General features: G+C 39.0%; 1 protein-coding gene and 1 pseudogene across 4 annotated transcripts in view; one reads left to right on the top strand and one right to left on the bottom strand.

The window, feature by feature from the left end:
* The window catches only part of rgs3a (regulator of G protein signaling 3a), a 275,278-nt gene that overhangs the window by 118,455 nt on the left and 139,697 nt on the right, over positions 1 to 17,126 (top strand). For all 4 annotated transcript variants that reach the window (XM_048613560.1, XM_048613559.1, XM_048613561.1 and 1 more), the window contains 4 exons: positions 3,097 to 3,178; positions 9,343 to 9,448; positions 12,209 to 12,545; positions 14,964 to 15,003. In XM_048613560.1, coding sequence (XP_048469517.1) covers positions 3,097 to 3,178; positions 9,343 to 9,448; positions 12,209 to 12,545; positions 14,964 to 15,003 — 565 coding nt within the window. The remainder of the gene's footprint in view (positions 1 to 3,096; positions 3,179 to 9,342; positions 9,449 to 12,208; positions 12,546 to 14,963; positions 15,004 to 17,126) is intronic.
* On the bottom strand, positions 5,733 to 8,867 carry LOC109931843 (annotated as a pseudogene).

Genomic DNA, 17,126 nt, shown 5'->3' on the forward strand with positions numbered 1-17,126 from the left:
ATCCCACTCTCTCCCTATTTATTTCAAAACCCCCTTCCCCTCCCCCTTTTCTGATGAAGGGTCGAGGCCCGAAACGTCAGCCTCTCTGCTCCTATGATGCTGCTTGGCCTGCTGTGTTCATCCAGCCCTGCACCTTGTTGTTGAGGTAGGAAGAGATGCGTTTTGTAGGGCAGGAGCAAGCAGAACCAATGGGTCTGCCTGTGCAGTCCTGTTTGAGGACTTAGGGAAGGAGGTAGAAGCGAGCTGTGTGGGGTTGGGAGACTGAGGTTGGAGACAGTAATTTTTTTTTTTTTTTTTTGGAGGGGAGCAGGGGATAACCAGATGAACCTTTGATGCTGTTTCACGGAGCTAAATTTCAAGAGATGGCTATCCACAAACAAAAAAGTATTTCAGGTTGTGCTTCCACTGGAGTAGCCTTGGGTGAGGCATATGACTAGGTTTAACTCCACCAGAGTCAAACCCTCTGAAGGCTTGCAGCTCTTGGTGGGCAGGATTTCTTCTGCTGGGTGCCAAAACCCTTAAAAGACTTGACAATGACATTGTCATGCCTGGACGACAAGTTTCCTCCATGGGCCTGCTGGGGGTTTGTCACTGGTTCAGTGACTTATGAGCAACACTGCTGCCTGGCCGATTTACCTGTGATGGCTCATAGATTTTGGGCAAATACTTGTGTGTTATTTTGGGGTGATGCTCTCTGAAAGCATTAGATGTCTCCAGGACATAATATACTTGGTAAAACACTTGGCCTCCACTAAATAATCATGTGGCCAGGTTGCCTGGGAGATACACAATAGAAAAGGGTCAACAAGATGTAATTATAAGGGCGAGTAGGTTCTTGCTATGCCTCTGGTTCTGAGCAGGATTTTAGTTTAGAACAAACTTGCAAAGGATAATTCTCTATCAGAGTTCATTGAATTTCAGTGTTTTGGCTAAAAGAGTTTAAACCTCTTAGCCAAAAGACTCCTAACAGTGAGTTTGATTTATGAGATGGTCAAGCTGAGAAGAGACAAGACCATTTTTAATTGCAAGTCTCCAGAGTTGTTAATATTAGAACTAGGAGAAGTCTGACCTGATTTGGCCAAGCTTAAGACATTAACAACATCTTTGTTGAAATTGGAGTTTGCAACCATTGTATGTTGAAAATTTGAAGGAACAACCTTCACCGGAAGTGAATCATAGGCCCAAAAGGTCTCGGTTCTTATTTGAAACTTTAAAATGGGCACCAAGGCCAAATAGTTAATCTTCTAATTGCAGATGAACATCCAATTTTAGATTTTTTTTGAGGGTGAGTCAGATAGTTGCAGAAGAAAAGTTGAGGTTTAGCTTAAAGAATAAGTAACAATTTTCATTGCATTTCTAATTTCTTTAATTCATAGAATCCCTACAGTGTGGGAACAGGTGCTTCGGCCCAACAAGTCCACACTGACCCTCAGAGTATCCCACCCAATCTATACATCCCTGAACAACGCTACAGGCAATATAGCATGGCCAATCCATCTAGCTTGCACATCTTTGTTATGTGGGAGGAAACCAAAGTACCCGGAGGAAACCCACGCAGACACGGGGAGAATGTGCAAACTCCACGCAGACAATTAATAGAGTCCTAGAATAGAACCCGGGTCCCTGGCGCTGTGAGGCAGCAGTGCTAACCACTGAGCCACCATGCCGCAGTAAATGATCGTTTAAGATGGAGTTAGGGTTAAGGCTCATGATATTTGATTTTTCATACTTATTTAAACTGTGAATCTTAATTTTTCTTACTAAGTATGTGTTTTAGATTCTAAAAGATGGAATTAGAATTTTACTGATTTCTACTGAGATTTAAAAAAAACAGCAAAACTCTATCATACCACTACTTGCACATTGAAGAACGATCATGAGACAAATTGATACATGTGGTGCCTCTGCCTGGAGAGTATGGTGTAGGAATACTGATGGTCAGGTGCAGAGAAGTGCAGGCTGATTTTCATAACATCCCTTTACTGACAAATGCACAACTATGGGAGGATTCCCCTTAGGAAATTGACATTTTGATCGCTGTTGTGGTGTTGGTGGGGAGGTAAGTTGCAATAGAAAAACAGGGGAAAAAAAATTGCAAAATGGCCTAATCTATGCAGAAAGATTCTTCATGGGGCTTTTGGAATGAACTGCTTAACAGCTCAGTCCGTACAAGCCAGATCATGAATAGAAGACTCTGTTCAATGAACAGGTGTCTGTACATGTTGAACTCACATGATGTAATCAGGACTCCATTGAAGATATTTAAATCATATTACTATTTGTATAACAACATCCCTTTGCTTGGCCTACCCTTCCTCCTCCAAACTCTCAATTGTTACGGGGTAGAAGGAGATCTCAATGGGTCTGCAACAGTACTCTCAGCATTTTGATTTAGTGCCAAACTCCTGTCTTTTCTCCAAAGCCATACACATTGGATGATTAATTAAATAGAAACAATGCCCTCTTGAGTCCCACAATTGGACCTGCCTCCACTAGACCTCCAGACAGCGCATTCCATACCCGAGCCACAAGCTGTGTGAAAAACTTTTTTCACTTCTCATTTGCTTCTTTTGCACAGTACTTTGAGAACCAGAAAGTATAGTTTTTATTTATTTTTTTGAGAATGAACAGTTTCTCCTTATCCGCTGAGTCCAGATCCCACATGATTTTGAAAACTTGTAGCAAATCTCCCCATATCCTTCTCCTCTCTGAGGAAAACAGTCCTAACTTCTCAAATCTGTCCTCAACTGAAGTTTCTCGTTCCTAGAACCACTCAAATGCACTCTTCTTCATGCATTCAAATAGGTGCATGGGGTTGGGAGGTTTCTATTATTACGGTTCTTTTTTTCCTTCTATCCTCTCTATTCTTCAACTCAAAGTGTACATTATTCCTTTGTCAAGCCAGTATCACCAATTTTATGTCTAAGAATCAGACTAATCCATTCTCCTACCAGTTAATGCTGCAAAAGTTTGGAAAAATTGCTACAGTGTAAAGTTTTTAAACATTTTACATGAGCCTTTAGTTAAAGTAAATATGGACAATTTCTTTAAAATTCTTCAACTGTATGTAACTTTTTTTTTTGCTTTCTGTTTCAGGTCACAATACCACGTGGCAAAGATGGTTTTGGCTTCACAATTTGCTGTGATGCTCCTGTTCGTGTGCAAGCTGTAGACCCAGGCAAGATATTTAAAGTTTGGCTGTGGTTTAGGCAAAGTGATCACATTTCTTCTTTATCTTGTCACCAGTTGCGTTGAGTTGTACGCTATAACACATCTATTTCTGAAGAGAGTCCAAGTCCATACTTTTAATGAGAGCTTCATTTCAATTAGCCACACTCCAGAAAACTCTTACCACTAATGACTAGCTCTCCATATTATACAACTGACACCCAACTAACCTTTAATTAACATATCCATCACCTGATCCTTCATTCCATTGGGTGTCAGGCATCCTTTCGGTTCAGATTAGATGATAATAGATTCATTTTTCCGTTTCAAAATAAATCCGTGTATAATAAACAACATGATGACAGAATATACGCGTATTCATTGTTTTCTTCCATGCATATTAAAGTTCAGAGTCCTTTTTCCAGTTTCTTCGAGTTTGTTTTGCAAAGAGATGAACAATCAGCTGACTGCCATTATCCCACCCATTTCAATTTAGTGATTTCTACGTTCTCTAGAAACCGTTTTAAAACGGCAATATATCGATCTTCAGTCATTTGTTGTTCAAACATTTCATTGAATTTATTTTGACTTATTGTTAATGTAGCATTCAAATGGATATTGCTGCTGAATTTCTTTTGTGAATTTCTTCCAATATTTTTGCAAAATAAAATGCCACATCTGCTACCGCACCAAGAATAAGAGTTTCCATTGCTAAGGTACTTTTTACGACCCTATGACCCTTCTGATCTTTTTAGCCTCCCAATCGAAAAGATAACATTTACCCCCCTTTCTCAGAAGAATAAAAACCCTCTTGCACTTGAAAACTTACCATAAATTTGCATAAGAAGCAATTCTGAAAACAAAAGGGTTCATGTTCCTGTCATCTTCCAAGGATGGAAGTTTCAAAATAAATGTTGCAGTTGTCTTTTTCAATGTTTTGTTCTCGTGAATCATATCTTCCGCTTTAGAGCTTTTCATAGTGATCTCAACACTGATACTTCAAAACTGCATCTGGTCATGTTTGGGTGCCCAGCAAATTCAGCTATCCAATTAGACTTCACAATTCATTCCTTTAAATCCATTTATGACAATTGTTTCAAATTCTCATCTCCCACTCGACAAAACAGATCACTTACATGCATCATGAAGAAGCCTGAATGCTGCAGCTCATGGTGCCAGTCAAAATATGGTAGGGTCTCCTTTTTACTAAAGATGGCCTGTACTGAGAAGTACCAAACCTTAGAGGCATCTTTTAGACCATGTACATTTATTTACTGCATTTGTTGACTCTTTCTGAGAACAAAGTAAAACTTTCCTCCCAGCAGAACTGCATCTTTAATATCAATTGGTCTACGCTCCCAAGCATCTGTTGCTAAGAAAGCCAAGAAAAATTTCAAAATTGCTTTCCCTGAATGTCCTCTTGTATTTTGGTCCCCTAGTTTTTCTTCAAAAGCCTATGCATCAACTTTGCTTTAACCATATAAATCCTATTAGAGGGTAGTGGATAGTGTCCTGAATTTTACGTCAGAAGATCTGGGTTCAAGACGCACCTTCCCTGGAAGTTAGAACATAGAACCGTACAGCACAGTACAGGCCCTTCGGCCCACGATGTTGTGCCAAACTTTTACCCAAAACCTAAGGTCTATCTAACCTCCACCGCTACCTTATACTATCATCCATATGCCTATCTAATAGCCGCTTAAATGCCCTTAATGAGGCTGACTCCACTACTCTCTCTGGCAATGCATTCCACGCCCTGACCACTCTGAGTAAAGAACCTACCTGTGACTTCTCCCCTATATCTACCTCCACTCACTTTAAAACTATGTCCCCTCATAATAGCTACCTCCACCCTAGGAAAAAGTCTCTGGCTGTCCACTCTATCTGTACCTCTGATCATTTTGTACACCTCTATCAAGTCACCTCTCATCCTTCGTCGTTCTAAAGAGAAAAGCCCTAGCTCTCTCAACCTTTCCTCGTAAGACCTTCCCTCCATTCCAGGCAAAATCCTGGTAAATCTCCTCTGCACCTTTTCCAACGCTTCCACATCTTTCCTGTAATGAGGTGACCAGAACCGGACACAATACTCCAGACGTGGCTGAACCAGGCTTTTGTATAGCTGGAGCATAACTTCACGGCTCTTGAACTCAATCCCTCTATTAATGAAAGCTAACACACCATATGCCTTCTTAACAACTCTATCCACCTGGGTCGCAGCTTTCAGGGAACTGTGAACATGAACCCCAAGATCCCTCTGCTCCTCCACACTGCCAAGAATCTTTCCGTTAACCCTGTATTCTGCTTTCAAGTTTGTCCTTCCAAAATGAATCACCACCCGCTTTTAGGGTTAAACTCCATCTGCACTTCTCAGCCCAGCTCTGCATTCTATCAATGTCCCTTTATAACCTAGAACAGCCCTCCGCACTGTCCACAACATGACCCACCTTCGTTGTTGTATGATGCCTGAACAGGTTCATTAAAATAACTATAAACTCTATCTGAAGACACTGTTGCTGTGCATGTACACCTGTGTGTTAAGACTCATTGACCTCTATCTGGCTTCTCTATGCACACAACAGATTCTCTCCAGCTTTGTAGTTCATGTTAAAACTGGAAGAACTGCAATGCTGTAAATCAGAAACAAAAACAGAAATTGACGGAAAAGCTCAGCGGGTCTGGCAGCATCTGTGGAGAAAATTCAGAGTTAAAGTTTCGGATCGAGTGACCCTTCCTCAGATCCTTCAATAAGATCGTGGCTGATCTTTTTGTGGACTCAGCTCCACTCACCCACCCACTCGCCGTAAACCTTAACTCCCTTACTGATCGAAAATCTATCTGTCTTTGCCTTAAAAGCATTCAACAAGGTAGCCTCAACTGCTTCACTGGGCAGGGAATTCCACAGATTCTCAACCCTTTGAGTGAAGAAGTTCCTCCTCAACTCAAACCTAAATCTGCTCTCCCTTATTTTGAGGCTATGCCCCCTAGTTCGAGTTTTCTTGAGTTCAATCTTTGTACTTCATGTTTCTAATCCATGGGCCTAACCTCCTACCCCTTATCCTATACATTCATCCAACTTTTATATTTTCCACCTTCCATTGGAAACCAGTTTCAAACAAGAAGATATGGTTCATTCTAAGAGAGGGATTTTAAAAATGAGGAAGCCTAGGGAAGGTTTTTGATAAAAACAGAAAAATAATAATTGTACAGCTTCACTGAGAACCTTTTTAGTCTACTTGCTGTGCATTCAAGGGCTCCCAAAAACAAAACTAATTATTGCCCCTTTCCTGCAATGGGGACAGATCACTTATTACTGATGGAATTTTAGGATTCCCACCAAAGCCTAATTGATATAGACGATATCCTCTAACTGTCTTCAGCAATTTCTTAGCATGGACACCTCATGCTAGTCCAGAGAATAACTTACAGCTTTGTTGATCTGCCAAAAAATTTATGAACCATGTTGTCCATTATGTGTGGTACTTTTTACATGTCCTGTTGCTGAAAGTATTCTGCTGCTATGTTCATGTTTGCATGCCCATTGCCAAATTCATGAATAGCAAATTTCCTTACATTATTGATGAGAAATTTTATTCGCGTTCCAAAACCGATCCTTTTCCACTTAGCTTGTCCATAATTATTGTCTTATCTTTATCACATATCATAGTTGACTGAAAAATATGGTTGCTAAATCTACAATATATATATATATTTTTTGTTTCTATATCCCATACCTTTAAATGCCATTGAGTTCAAGTCCCAACTTCCCTGAGGTGTGTCATAAACAACTACCTTGTTGAAATCTCTTGCTAAGGGCAGCCTTACTATTGACCATGATGATGTCCTTTTCGTATTTCTTACAAATTCAAATCTATCACTTTTTATTCCACTCCTCCCTTCAACTGTGCTTTCTTCTTTGATGGCCTACTTAATAAAAATGGTATTTCGCTGGACTCTACGCCATATAAATAAAATGATTGATTCCTTGTAACATAGCTAGAATCACACACTCAAAAATTTTACTGTGTCATCATCTCTAAATCTGAAACTGGTGAAACTCTTAACTTAGTCGTGATCCTTATAACTCTATGTATCAATTTAACCAGTCCATTCCACACACCGCAAACTCTGCCACCAATGCATTCATCACTGGGCTGAATATTCTTACAACCAATACAATGTACTCGCCATGATCTGTATCTTGATCACCTTCCTCCAAATTTTCAAATACTCTATTATACCATTTGGGACAGTTCATTATGTAATGCTAATTTGAAGTACACCTTAAATATCAATTGACTACACCCTGACCGTTTCTGGGGTTCATTCTCTTATTGTAAATGTTACATTCTTTTCATTTCTCCAAATTATCAATAGCATTTCTATCCCAATTTCTAATAGTTGCAGTTTTCTTTTTGTACTATTGTCTGCCAACTGCATTTAGATAGTCTTAACAATTTGTTAACATTAACCCCTCCATTTTCTTTTGCACCCCTTTTATGCTACAAATACATCTGGAAAGGCATGTTTTTCTTGGAACTTTCTTAGTGCTTCTGACATTAATTCCAGCAGTGTGTGTTTATCTGCAAATGTAACTCAAGTCAAAAGTAGAAGTCTATCCATACTTGATACTTTGGCACAGTCCAATAATTTAAGTGCCAACGCAGTTCGGGAAATTTTCAAATGAAATTTCTGTGGCCTTACATACAATCTACTGAATTCCATTATGTATATTCCATGGCACTGTAATCAGTCTTTCTAAATTCAGCAAAATCTAACTATGCCCCAATTAATCAAACATTGTTGATAAATTTTATCTGAAAGATAATAATCTACCAAGCCTTCGTCTGCGTTCAAATCATCATTCTCCAATTCAGAAAGACACTGCTTCTTATAGTAAGGAAAATGCTGAAGTTTTCTGTTTGTTGAATAAGTAACACAAGCCCACATGCTTGCTTCATTTTTCCATTGATCATAAGAATCACTTTCAGAAAACCAAGGTGAGTAATCAAAACCCAAAACTTTGTATGACTCAACCATTCTCATCTACCAATATTATATACAAGAACATAACTGTTTTAATGAGAGCTTTATTTCTGTTAACCACATCACTTCTTTTCATTTTTTTATTGTATTCATTTAAGGGACAAATAATTACAGGTTTGATAAACTGTGGAGAACTTAACATTTCTATTAACCTTCAGTGTCTTTTTGCTACTGCCAACATTAGCTTTAGCTGTACTCTGAACTTTCTTCATTCTGTTCTTGTGTTTCATTTCCAGTATCCTCCTTTTTCCAACAGACGAGCTAGCTTATGTTTAGGGTACTTCTTGGCGTGATCTAAGGAATTCTATAGACTATGGCAAAACCTGTGTATTAACACAATCAAATTGTGTCCTGAAGTCAAAAACAAACAACATCTGGTGTCGTTCTGTTCACTTTTTTGTTAGTTTTTCCCTATTTTATGACTTGGGTTTGCCAGGGGGAAGACATCGACAACCATTTGCTTACATTGGAGCAGGCGATTTGCCATGAGTTTTCTGGTTCTGATGGTCGCAGTGCTGTTTGTATCGCTGGTGCCTCTGCAGGGCTCCGAAAAGCAACACCACTGATTATTAGCTCCCTCTATTTGTACAACTAGTCACACCCAATTATCCCGTAATTAATATATCCATTGCCTTTTCCATCTGTCTATTAGGCATACTTTCAAACCGTAGTAGATGGTAACACAAATTGTCCCTGTAAAACAAAATTGCTCCATATAGCACTGCTTATTGTCATTTAAAGTACATGTACAAATATATTGCCCAATGTCAGAAGAGTTTTTAAACCATTTGTAAATGTGAAAATATTATAAAATGATCCTGGTAATACTGCTCTTTTTAAAATTGTTTTTCCGTGTTAATTCCAAGCATAACTACGGAACTTGGGCCAAAGTGAAAGCTCTTTTATTCATAGCAGGAATTTGCAGATATATGGATGTGTTAAAGACTGAACATTGCCTTTATATATCAGATTTTAATTTAGCGATACCTTTACATATTTTTTATTTTTTTTTTGTCTTCAAAATATGTTTCTAAATGTCCAGCTGAAAAGACTGTTTAAGTTCACCCTTGAAATGCCACAAAGAAGTGGAGTTGATAGAAAATCTATTCAATCCATGTTGATTTTTCTTAGGTGGCCCAGCTGATCAAGCAGGCTTGCAATCATTAGATACTCTATTACAGCTGAATGGACAGCATGTCGAGCAATGGAAATGTGTGGAGTTAGCTCATGCAATAAGGTAAAAACCTTCCAAGTAAAGTGTTCTAAATTATATGTTATTTATCAAATGCGTGTGTGGATTTGTTTCGACTAAAAGCAAAATGCAACTTACAGCTTTCCTCTACAGCTACAACAGTAACCTTGTACGTCTGTTTAATGTTATAAACAAATTTTAATATTAAAGCACGTAAGGATATATTAGACCAGGTTACCAACAATATAGTGAGATAATGCTTAGGAGTGGGAATTTGGAATTCAAGGCCATGGGTTGATTTGAATACAAGGATATGAAGTTTTCAAACTGAGTCATTAATCTTAACCAGTAACCAATGTGAGCCATTGAAAACAGGGATACAGGTGAGTGGGACTTGGTATGAGTTAGGACGTAGGCAGCAGAGTTTTGAATAACCTCAAGTTTTAATAACTAGGAAGGGTAACAAGGAGTGTATTGAAATAGTTAGGTCTAGAGGTAATAAAGACATAAGATGAGAGTTTCAGCAGCTAACAGAGACAAGGGCAGAGAGTGGTGCTGTGACAGAGGTAGGTATAGATGGTTTTGAGTGCAAGATGTGATAGGCAGCTCATTTGGAGGGTCAAATATCACACTAAAATACAAGTGGTCTGGTTCATCCTCCGAGTTGAAAGGAAAGAAATGAAGTTAGTGGCAAGAGAACAGAGTTTGTGACCGGGTAAATATTTTGACCTACGACAGTGGGTTAATATCAGGCCAAGTATGGTAATTTCATACATTAATTTTCTACTTGTGTAATTTACTTTATTACCCAATGCTAAAAGCTGTCATAACAAGAACCAATTACTCAGCTATATCTGTGTCTGATATTTAACAAGAATAATTAGGAATCATCCTTGGCTTGTCACTTTATTTATCTGTCCTAGTGCTCCAATGAAATTTTATTTATGATGGTCAAACTTTTGGAGATAGAACACTATTGAATTTCCAGTGAGGATACCTCCGATGGCTACAATAGCCAATCCTGAGCAGGCTGTTTGCCGCAATTGACCATGTGGCACTTTGATATCGTTGGCAGGGGAGTAAGCATGCTATCATGATATAAACACAGTCAAGTAATGCTGACCACCATAAAGTGGCAAAACACAATTTCTCATTGTCCCATTTCTGTGTGCAGCCAAAGAATAATCTGGGTAGTGACAGCTCCATGCCCATTTACTACAATGAAGTCACAGAATCAATTTGGAATTTCTAGTTCACTAAACCTGATTGTGGAATATCCTCCAGTGAGTGACAAGCTATTAGTTTATTTCTATTCATCACAAGACTGTAAGACCATAAAGTATAGGAAATGCAATAGGCCATTTGGCGCCTCGAGCCTGCTCTACAATTCAATAGGATCCTGGCTGATCCTACTTCTGGATCTGATTCCCCTTCTCGCGTTCTCTCACCCATTCTCTTTATACTGAGACTGTGTCCTCTTGTCCTGGACTCTCCCAGGTAGAGTCTCAACCTTCTAAGACAGTCCCTCCACAACAGGGATATCCAAGTGAAAAATTCTGTGAACTGCCACCAGTGAAATCATTATCTTTCCTTAAAGGGGACTAAAACTGCTCTCATTACTCCAGATGTGATCTCACCAGCACGTTGTATAGTTGCAGTAAGACTTCCTTAATGTTATACTCCAACGATTGCCACATTTCATTAGCCTTCTTCGTTACCTGCTGCACCTGTGTGCTAGCTTTCTGTGTTTCCTGAACAAATACTGCTAAATCCCTTTGTGTTGGAGCTTTCTGCACATCTTCCCAATTTTTGTTTATTCTCAGCTTCAGTCCCATTTACACTGTTCAGTAATTTCAATTCTCCATTGATAATTGGCAGCTTAGTGGCTCAGTGGTTAGTACTGCTGCCTTACAGCGCCAGGGACCCAGGTTCAATTCCAGCCTCGGGCAACTGTCTTTGTGGAGTTTGCACATTCTCCACGTGACTGCATGGGTTTCCTCCGGGTGCTCTGGTTTCCTCCCACAGTCCAAAGATGTGCAATCGAGGTGGATTGGCCATGCTAGATTCTCCATAGTGCCCAGGGATGATTAGGTTAGGTAGATTAGACATGGGGAAATCAGGGGTAGGGGAATGGGTCTGGGTGGGATGCTGTTCAGAGGGACGGTGTGGACTTGTTGGGCCGAATGACCTGTTTCCACACTGAAGGGATTCTATGATTCTATGAATTTCTGAATATTATGATTGGTTTTGACAGCTACACTAATATTTAGCTTCCTTTTGCCATATCAACTGCCTTTTAGCAGTTTTGGATGTTTGTACATCTTTCTGATGGGTCCACTGACCATTCTCTTTGTGCGTTTTGTATCTGTAGTTTTTCTTAATTATTTCATTTGTGATGTTTTTAATCTATTGTTTATCATTCTCAAATTCAAAATCTCTGGTTCTTCACGCTTTATAAAATGTTTCTTCATATTAATGCTGCAGCCTAATTGTAAATATTTAATTCATAATACAATTGCATCAGTGATTTTTTTGCCTCAAATATCCAAGTATGAATTATCTCACTAAACTATTGAGGATTCTATACTGGACGTTTAAGTTGCTTTAAATAAAATTTCTAATGCCTTTGGTTGTATTGGACAGTAAAGGGTAAATGAACAGATGGCAATGTTTCAGCTGATCATGCACAATTTCTCACCATCCAGGGCATGAGGGCCTTGCAGTGAGGTGCATAAGCAGAAATTCTATCTTTTTAGGCACCATTTCATGCTTGTTTTTAATGCAATGTTATTTGATTCTTTATAGAAACTGTCACAGTCAGATCATTGTTTTAATCTGGCGTCTTGTTCCTCGATTGAGACCCAACTTTGAACGCATGATTAGAAAACCATCTTGCAGATCACATTATGATTTGCAGTCTCCACCCAACAAACGTGAAAAGAACTGTGGTACTCCATCAACTTCCATGGACTACAGGGAAAGTTGCCATATTGTGTATGATGGTACTGATGGAGTTGTACTGAACAGCTGGGAACGACATGAGGACGTTGACAATTGTCCACGAAACAGGCCTATAATGTCAAAGGATAGGTCTGAGGGAGACAATATTCTCATCCTTTCACCAATAACATATGGCAGCCAGGTATGCATTTTATAAAAAGAAAGTTTTTGTTAATTTACTTAAATTGGGTGGTAGAAATATTGAAATAATTTGTTTGGAATAAAGTAACTGGAGAATTTTAAGGAACGACGGGAGAGATAAATTGCTGTTCAGAAGGGACTTAAAGGACTTTGAGGTTTCATGATTAGAAACTCACTACAGTAAATTCCCCATTTTCCAGTCCCCAAGCATTCAGAATTCTCATGCAGCTGGCAAAAATTTCAAAGAAAATTTTCCAAAAATGTACAGTTTATTGAAAAACGCCTAGTTGAACTTGGTTCTGCAAATTCTAATGCACGTATGCTCATCTGCCACATGGTAGTTCTCTCAGCCACCAGTAGCAGGGTTGCCTGTCATCCTCCCTCACACAGGTGCCACTACAGTAACAGCTAGTTGAATTTGTGATTGAATTATATCCAAAATCTTTCATTAATGAATCTGCTGTCACTGAGGAAGAATTCACGTGCAAGGATTTATTGTTTTGACTTTGAAATAGAAAATGGAAATACATTGGTTCATTAACAATCTATGACATTGGAGTACAGATAGAAAGCCTAAAGAGTGCTTTGAGAAAACTGAGTGTGATAAAAGCATACTTATCAAGCAAATGAAAACTATGTAGATCCAGTGAACAACATTTCCAGGGCAGAACTTGATGAATGGTTGGATGTTGATAAGAATGTTCCTGTTACAATGATGTTAAGTGCACAATAAATTGTAGTGTTTTGAATCATGAGAAACCTGAAATTCACAATAATGAAAGTGTGGAGAAGGGAGAGCAGAGGTAAAGACTGCTGCCAAAGGATTTAAAAATGTTTTGAAACTTGCTGAGCAATGAAACTGCTTTACTGCACAAATGATAATGCATTTTCACCTGCATTCCCAATTTTTGCATGAGAGAAGAAAAGCATGCAAGCAGGCAGAAATAAGAAATTTATTCAAGAGGGTTACGAGGCCTAACTCCCCATCTGCTCAGTCCTCGACGTTAGCTGCTGCTCAAGATGCAAGTGCTAGTTCTGTTGATGATCCTGATAGAATACTATCAAAGTTTCCAGAGCCCAGTGAGCAAATTGTACTGCCTGTTGACATTTTAAGGTTTTTTTAATTCAAAGAATACAAAAAATGTCGTATTGGGTTTCTACAGGAGTATTTTTAATGCAACCAGCGGATTCATGTAGCTGGCATCCCTGCAATTTCCCATGATTTCTGGATAATGGAAGGTTTACTTACTGAGATTCAAATTGGCTCTTGCAGAGAGGTGAAAAGCCTAAAACCGAAGCCAATTGAGTAAGTTGCTGTAGGCAATCAAAATTAGTTCAGAAGATTGTTTCAACCATAGCCAAAAGTGACACTCGTAGCGAGGGGGAATAGGCGATGTGTTGTGGACAAACTACCACGTTACCTTTTAATTTGGCTACTTATTAAGAAACTTCACAGAGAATCAAGTGCTGAATCAATGATTTAAACTTTATTGCATGTGGTAACCAAAATAAGACCCCTCCAGTAAACAAGTTAAGCCTCACAACCTGACTTGGCTACTACCCGATTAATGGTGGAATCTGGCCAGGATTTCGACCAGTGGTGATCTGTCTTCGGATGTGTCCAGCGTTCGATCTTATGCATTGTTGTTCTTCAAAGTTTTGCTATTGAATTAATCAGATGTTAGATTCTTATACAGTTTTCTCTCTTTCAAGTTTGTAATGTGACTTTATTGATTAATTCAATAGATTGTTTCATCCCCAACATTGATTATATTTCTGGAGAGCTCCAGTTTATAGCTTGCGTTCTTGTCAGTAGTAGTTTCTCTCTTCCTTGTTACATTTGGGGTCAGCTGTCTGTTTAAAACACAGCCTTTCCTACAATTAACCGCTTTACTTCAGAATATTACTTCTCCATGCAGTCTTAATTGCCCATTTGTCACGAGGCAGCAGCTTATCAAACAGTTGTTATCTCTTCTGTCCCAGGAAGCAGATTGTTTTTGTTCTTTTTCCCCAGAGATAGATACTGATCATGTTGCTTCTAATTCCTTTATAACAATTTCTCTTTGCCCCTTTCTTCTAGGGAAACAGTTTATTCCAGAAGGACTTAAAGTTCTGAAGTTTACACTCCTAGGTGGTATAGGATCAAAAAGTTACACTCAATAGTGGGTCATATTGAATCAGATATGACATTGGGATTGTGAACAGTTTGTGGGGACTATGCAGTTGCCTGTGGGACTGAAAAATTTTGTGTTGAACAGGAGAAAAAAATACTTGGAGCTTTTAAAAATTGTAACAATTCCAAGGTTTTAAGTTTTTAGTATTATGGGTTGAGTGTTGAAGTATCAATTTGTGTATTGAATCACATGATCAAATGAAGTTATGACCATTTTATTGATTTTGTTTTAAAATTACTTTTCAGATTCTGAGGACTGTACCTCAAGACAACCATGTTATTTATGGTAAGTTTTAAGATTAATTATTAATGTAGCCTCTGGATGTACAATGTTTTCTTTTAGTCTGTAACCAGAAGCTGTAAGCCGTAAGTAAATATTTAATGTTGTGGACTAAAGTGAGCCTAGAATCACGGCCAATTAGACATGCAGACTAGAACTTCATGTTTAAAAGAAGTGAGGTGGATTCACCTATGGCAGTTGTGTCTTTAAATGGAGCAATGAACAAAATGGGCCCAGGGATTATTTTTCCAGACTACGCTTGCTCACCCTTTAGTCCCCTCCTCTCCAACTTTTCCTGTAACTGAAATAATTCCCTGCTTTCAATCTTTCCAGGCTAGGATTTGTTCTTCAATTAGTTTAAATGTCTTTAAAGATGTTTAAAACTATAACGTCTTGCTCTCACATTTTGATATTTTCTCCAATTTTTTTTTTAAAGTTGTATCTCTGCAGTACCTGTGGAAGTGTCAATCCTATAACTCTCACACATTGGGCCTTCCTCCTCTGTTGCATTAGTTCTTCACAGTCAATTAATGATGTATATTAATTCACAGCGGCAAAACATGAGTTTGTTTGATATTGGTTCCATAATTTTATTTGTCAATGAAAACCTTAACTGGTAATTATATCTGTACTTGAAGTCAGTTTTTAAAACTCTGCATTTTGTCAATTTTACAGTACAGAATAAGATCAGTTTTTATTTGTATCATAGCCTTGAATTCAAAGTGTTCTCAGAACAGGAAAAAGCAACTGAAATAGGAGCGAGTTTAGTAATGATTAAAGGCTTGGGGAGGAAAAAAAAGCATGCTCTGAGGGTGTAATTTCGAGAGTGCAGAACCTGTAAAGCTAAAGGGTGTGTCTATAAATGTGAGATGATGGGAGGGGAAGGTGCACATGAAGCCAGAATCTCAGTCTGAAGGGATGGAGAAGAAGTCTGAAGGGATTTGCTGGCTTAAAAGTACAGAAGTTATGAAGGGATTTGAGGTAAAATCATTACTATCCCATAACGAAAGAAATGCGGTAATGATCTGCCTAAAGGCAGATCCTCTGCTGTTTCTCCTAATTGTTCTGTGTTTCCTAGTTATCAAGCACATCCTTCCTACATCTAGCCTGTCCATTCCTGGCCACAGGTTTCTGAGATCTCCCGTCATTCTTCTAAACTGTGGTGAATATAGTCCTAACTGATCTAGTCTCCCCCTATACGTCAGTCCTGCCATCCCAGGAGACCAAAATAGCGCACAATTTTCCCGGGTATGGGCTTACCAATACAGCCCTGCACAGTTGCAGCAAGATGTCCTGGCTCTTGTACTCGAATTTCCTCACTTTGAAGGCCAACATACCTTTTGGCTTCTTCACAGCCTGTTGCACCTGCGTGCTTAACTTCAGCAACTGGTGTATGAGCACACCCAGGTCTTGTTGCACTTCCCACTTTCCCAATTATCACCATTAGGATTATAATCTGCCAGTCTGTTTTTGCCACCAGTGTGGGTAACCTCCCATTAATTTACATTATTCTGCATTTACCATGTATTTGCTCACTTACTTACTTGTCCAAATCACACTGTAGCTTCTCTGCATCCTCCTCACAGCATACCTCCCACCCAGCTTTGTGTCCTCTGCAAGCTTGGAGATATGACACATAATTTCCTCATCTAATTCGTAAATATATTTTGTGAATAGCTGGGTTCCAGGCACTGATCCTTGTGGTAACCCACTAGTCCGTGCCTGCCAGTGGGGAAAAAAGGGACCTGTTTATTCCTACAGTTTGTTTCCTGCCTGCCGAACAGTTTTCTATCCATTTCTGTATGTGACCTCCAAATCCACATACTTTAATCTCAATGAGGAATGAATGATATGACTTGGAAATAATTTATTTGATCACGGGTGTGGACATCATTGCCGGGCAGCAATTATTGACCATCCCTAATTGCCCTTGTAATGGTAGTGGTGAACTGCCATCTTGAACTGCTGCAATCTGTTGGAGGTAAATATAGCCATAGTGCTGTTAGAAATCATGGAGTTCCAGGGTTTTAATATTGAAGGAATGGTGATATTGTTCTAAGTCAGGGTAGTGTGTGGCTTGGAGGGAAATTTACAGGTGGTGCTCAGGTGCATCTGCTGCCCTTGTACTT

Source organism: Rhincodon typus, chromosome 28, assembly GCF_021869965.1.
Source record: "Rhincodon typus isolate 14 chromosome 28, sRhiTyp1.1, whole genome shotgun sequence".
Lineage (NCBI taxonomy): Eukaryota > Metazoa > Chordata > Chondrichthyes > Orectolobiformes > Rhincodontidae > Rhincodon > Rhincodon typus.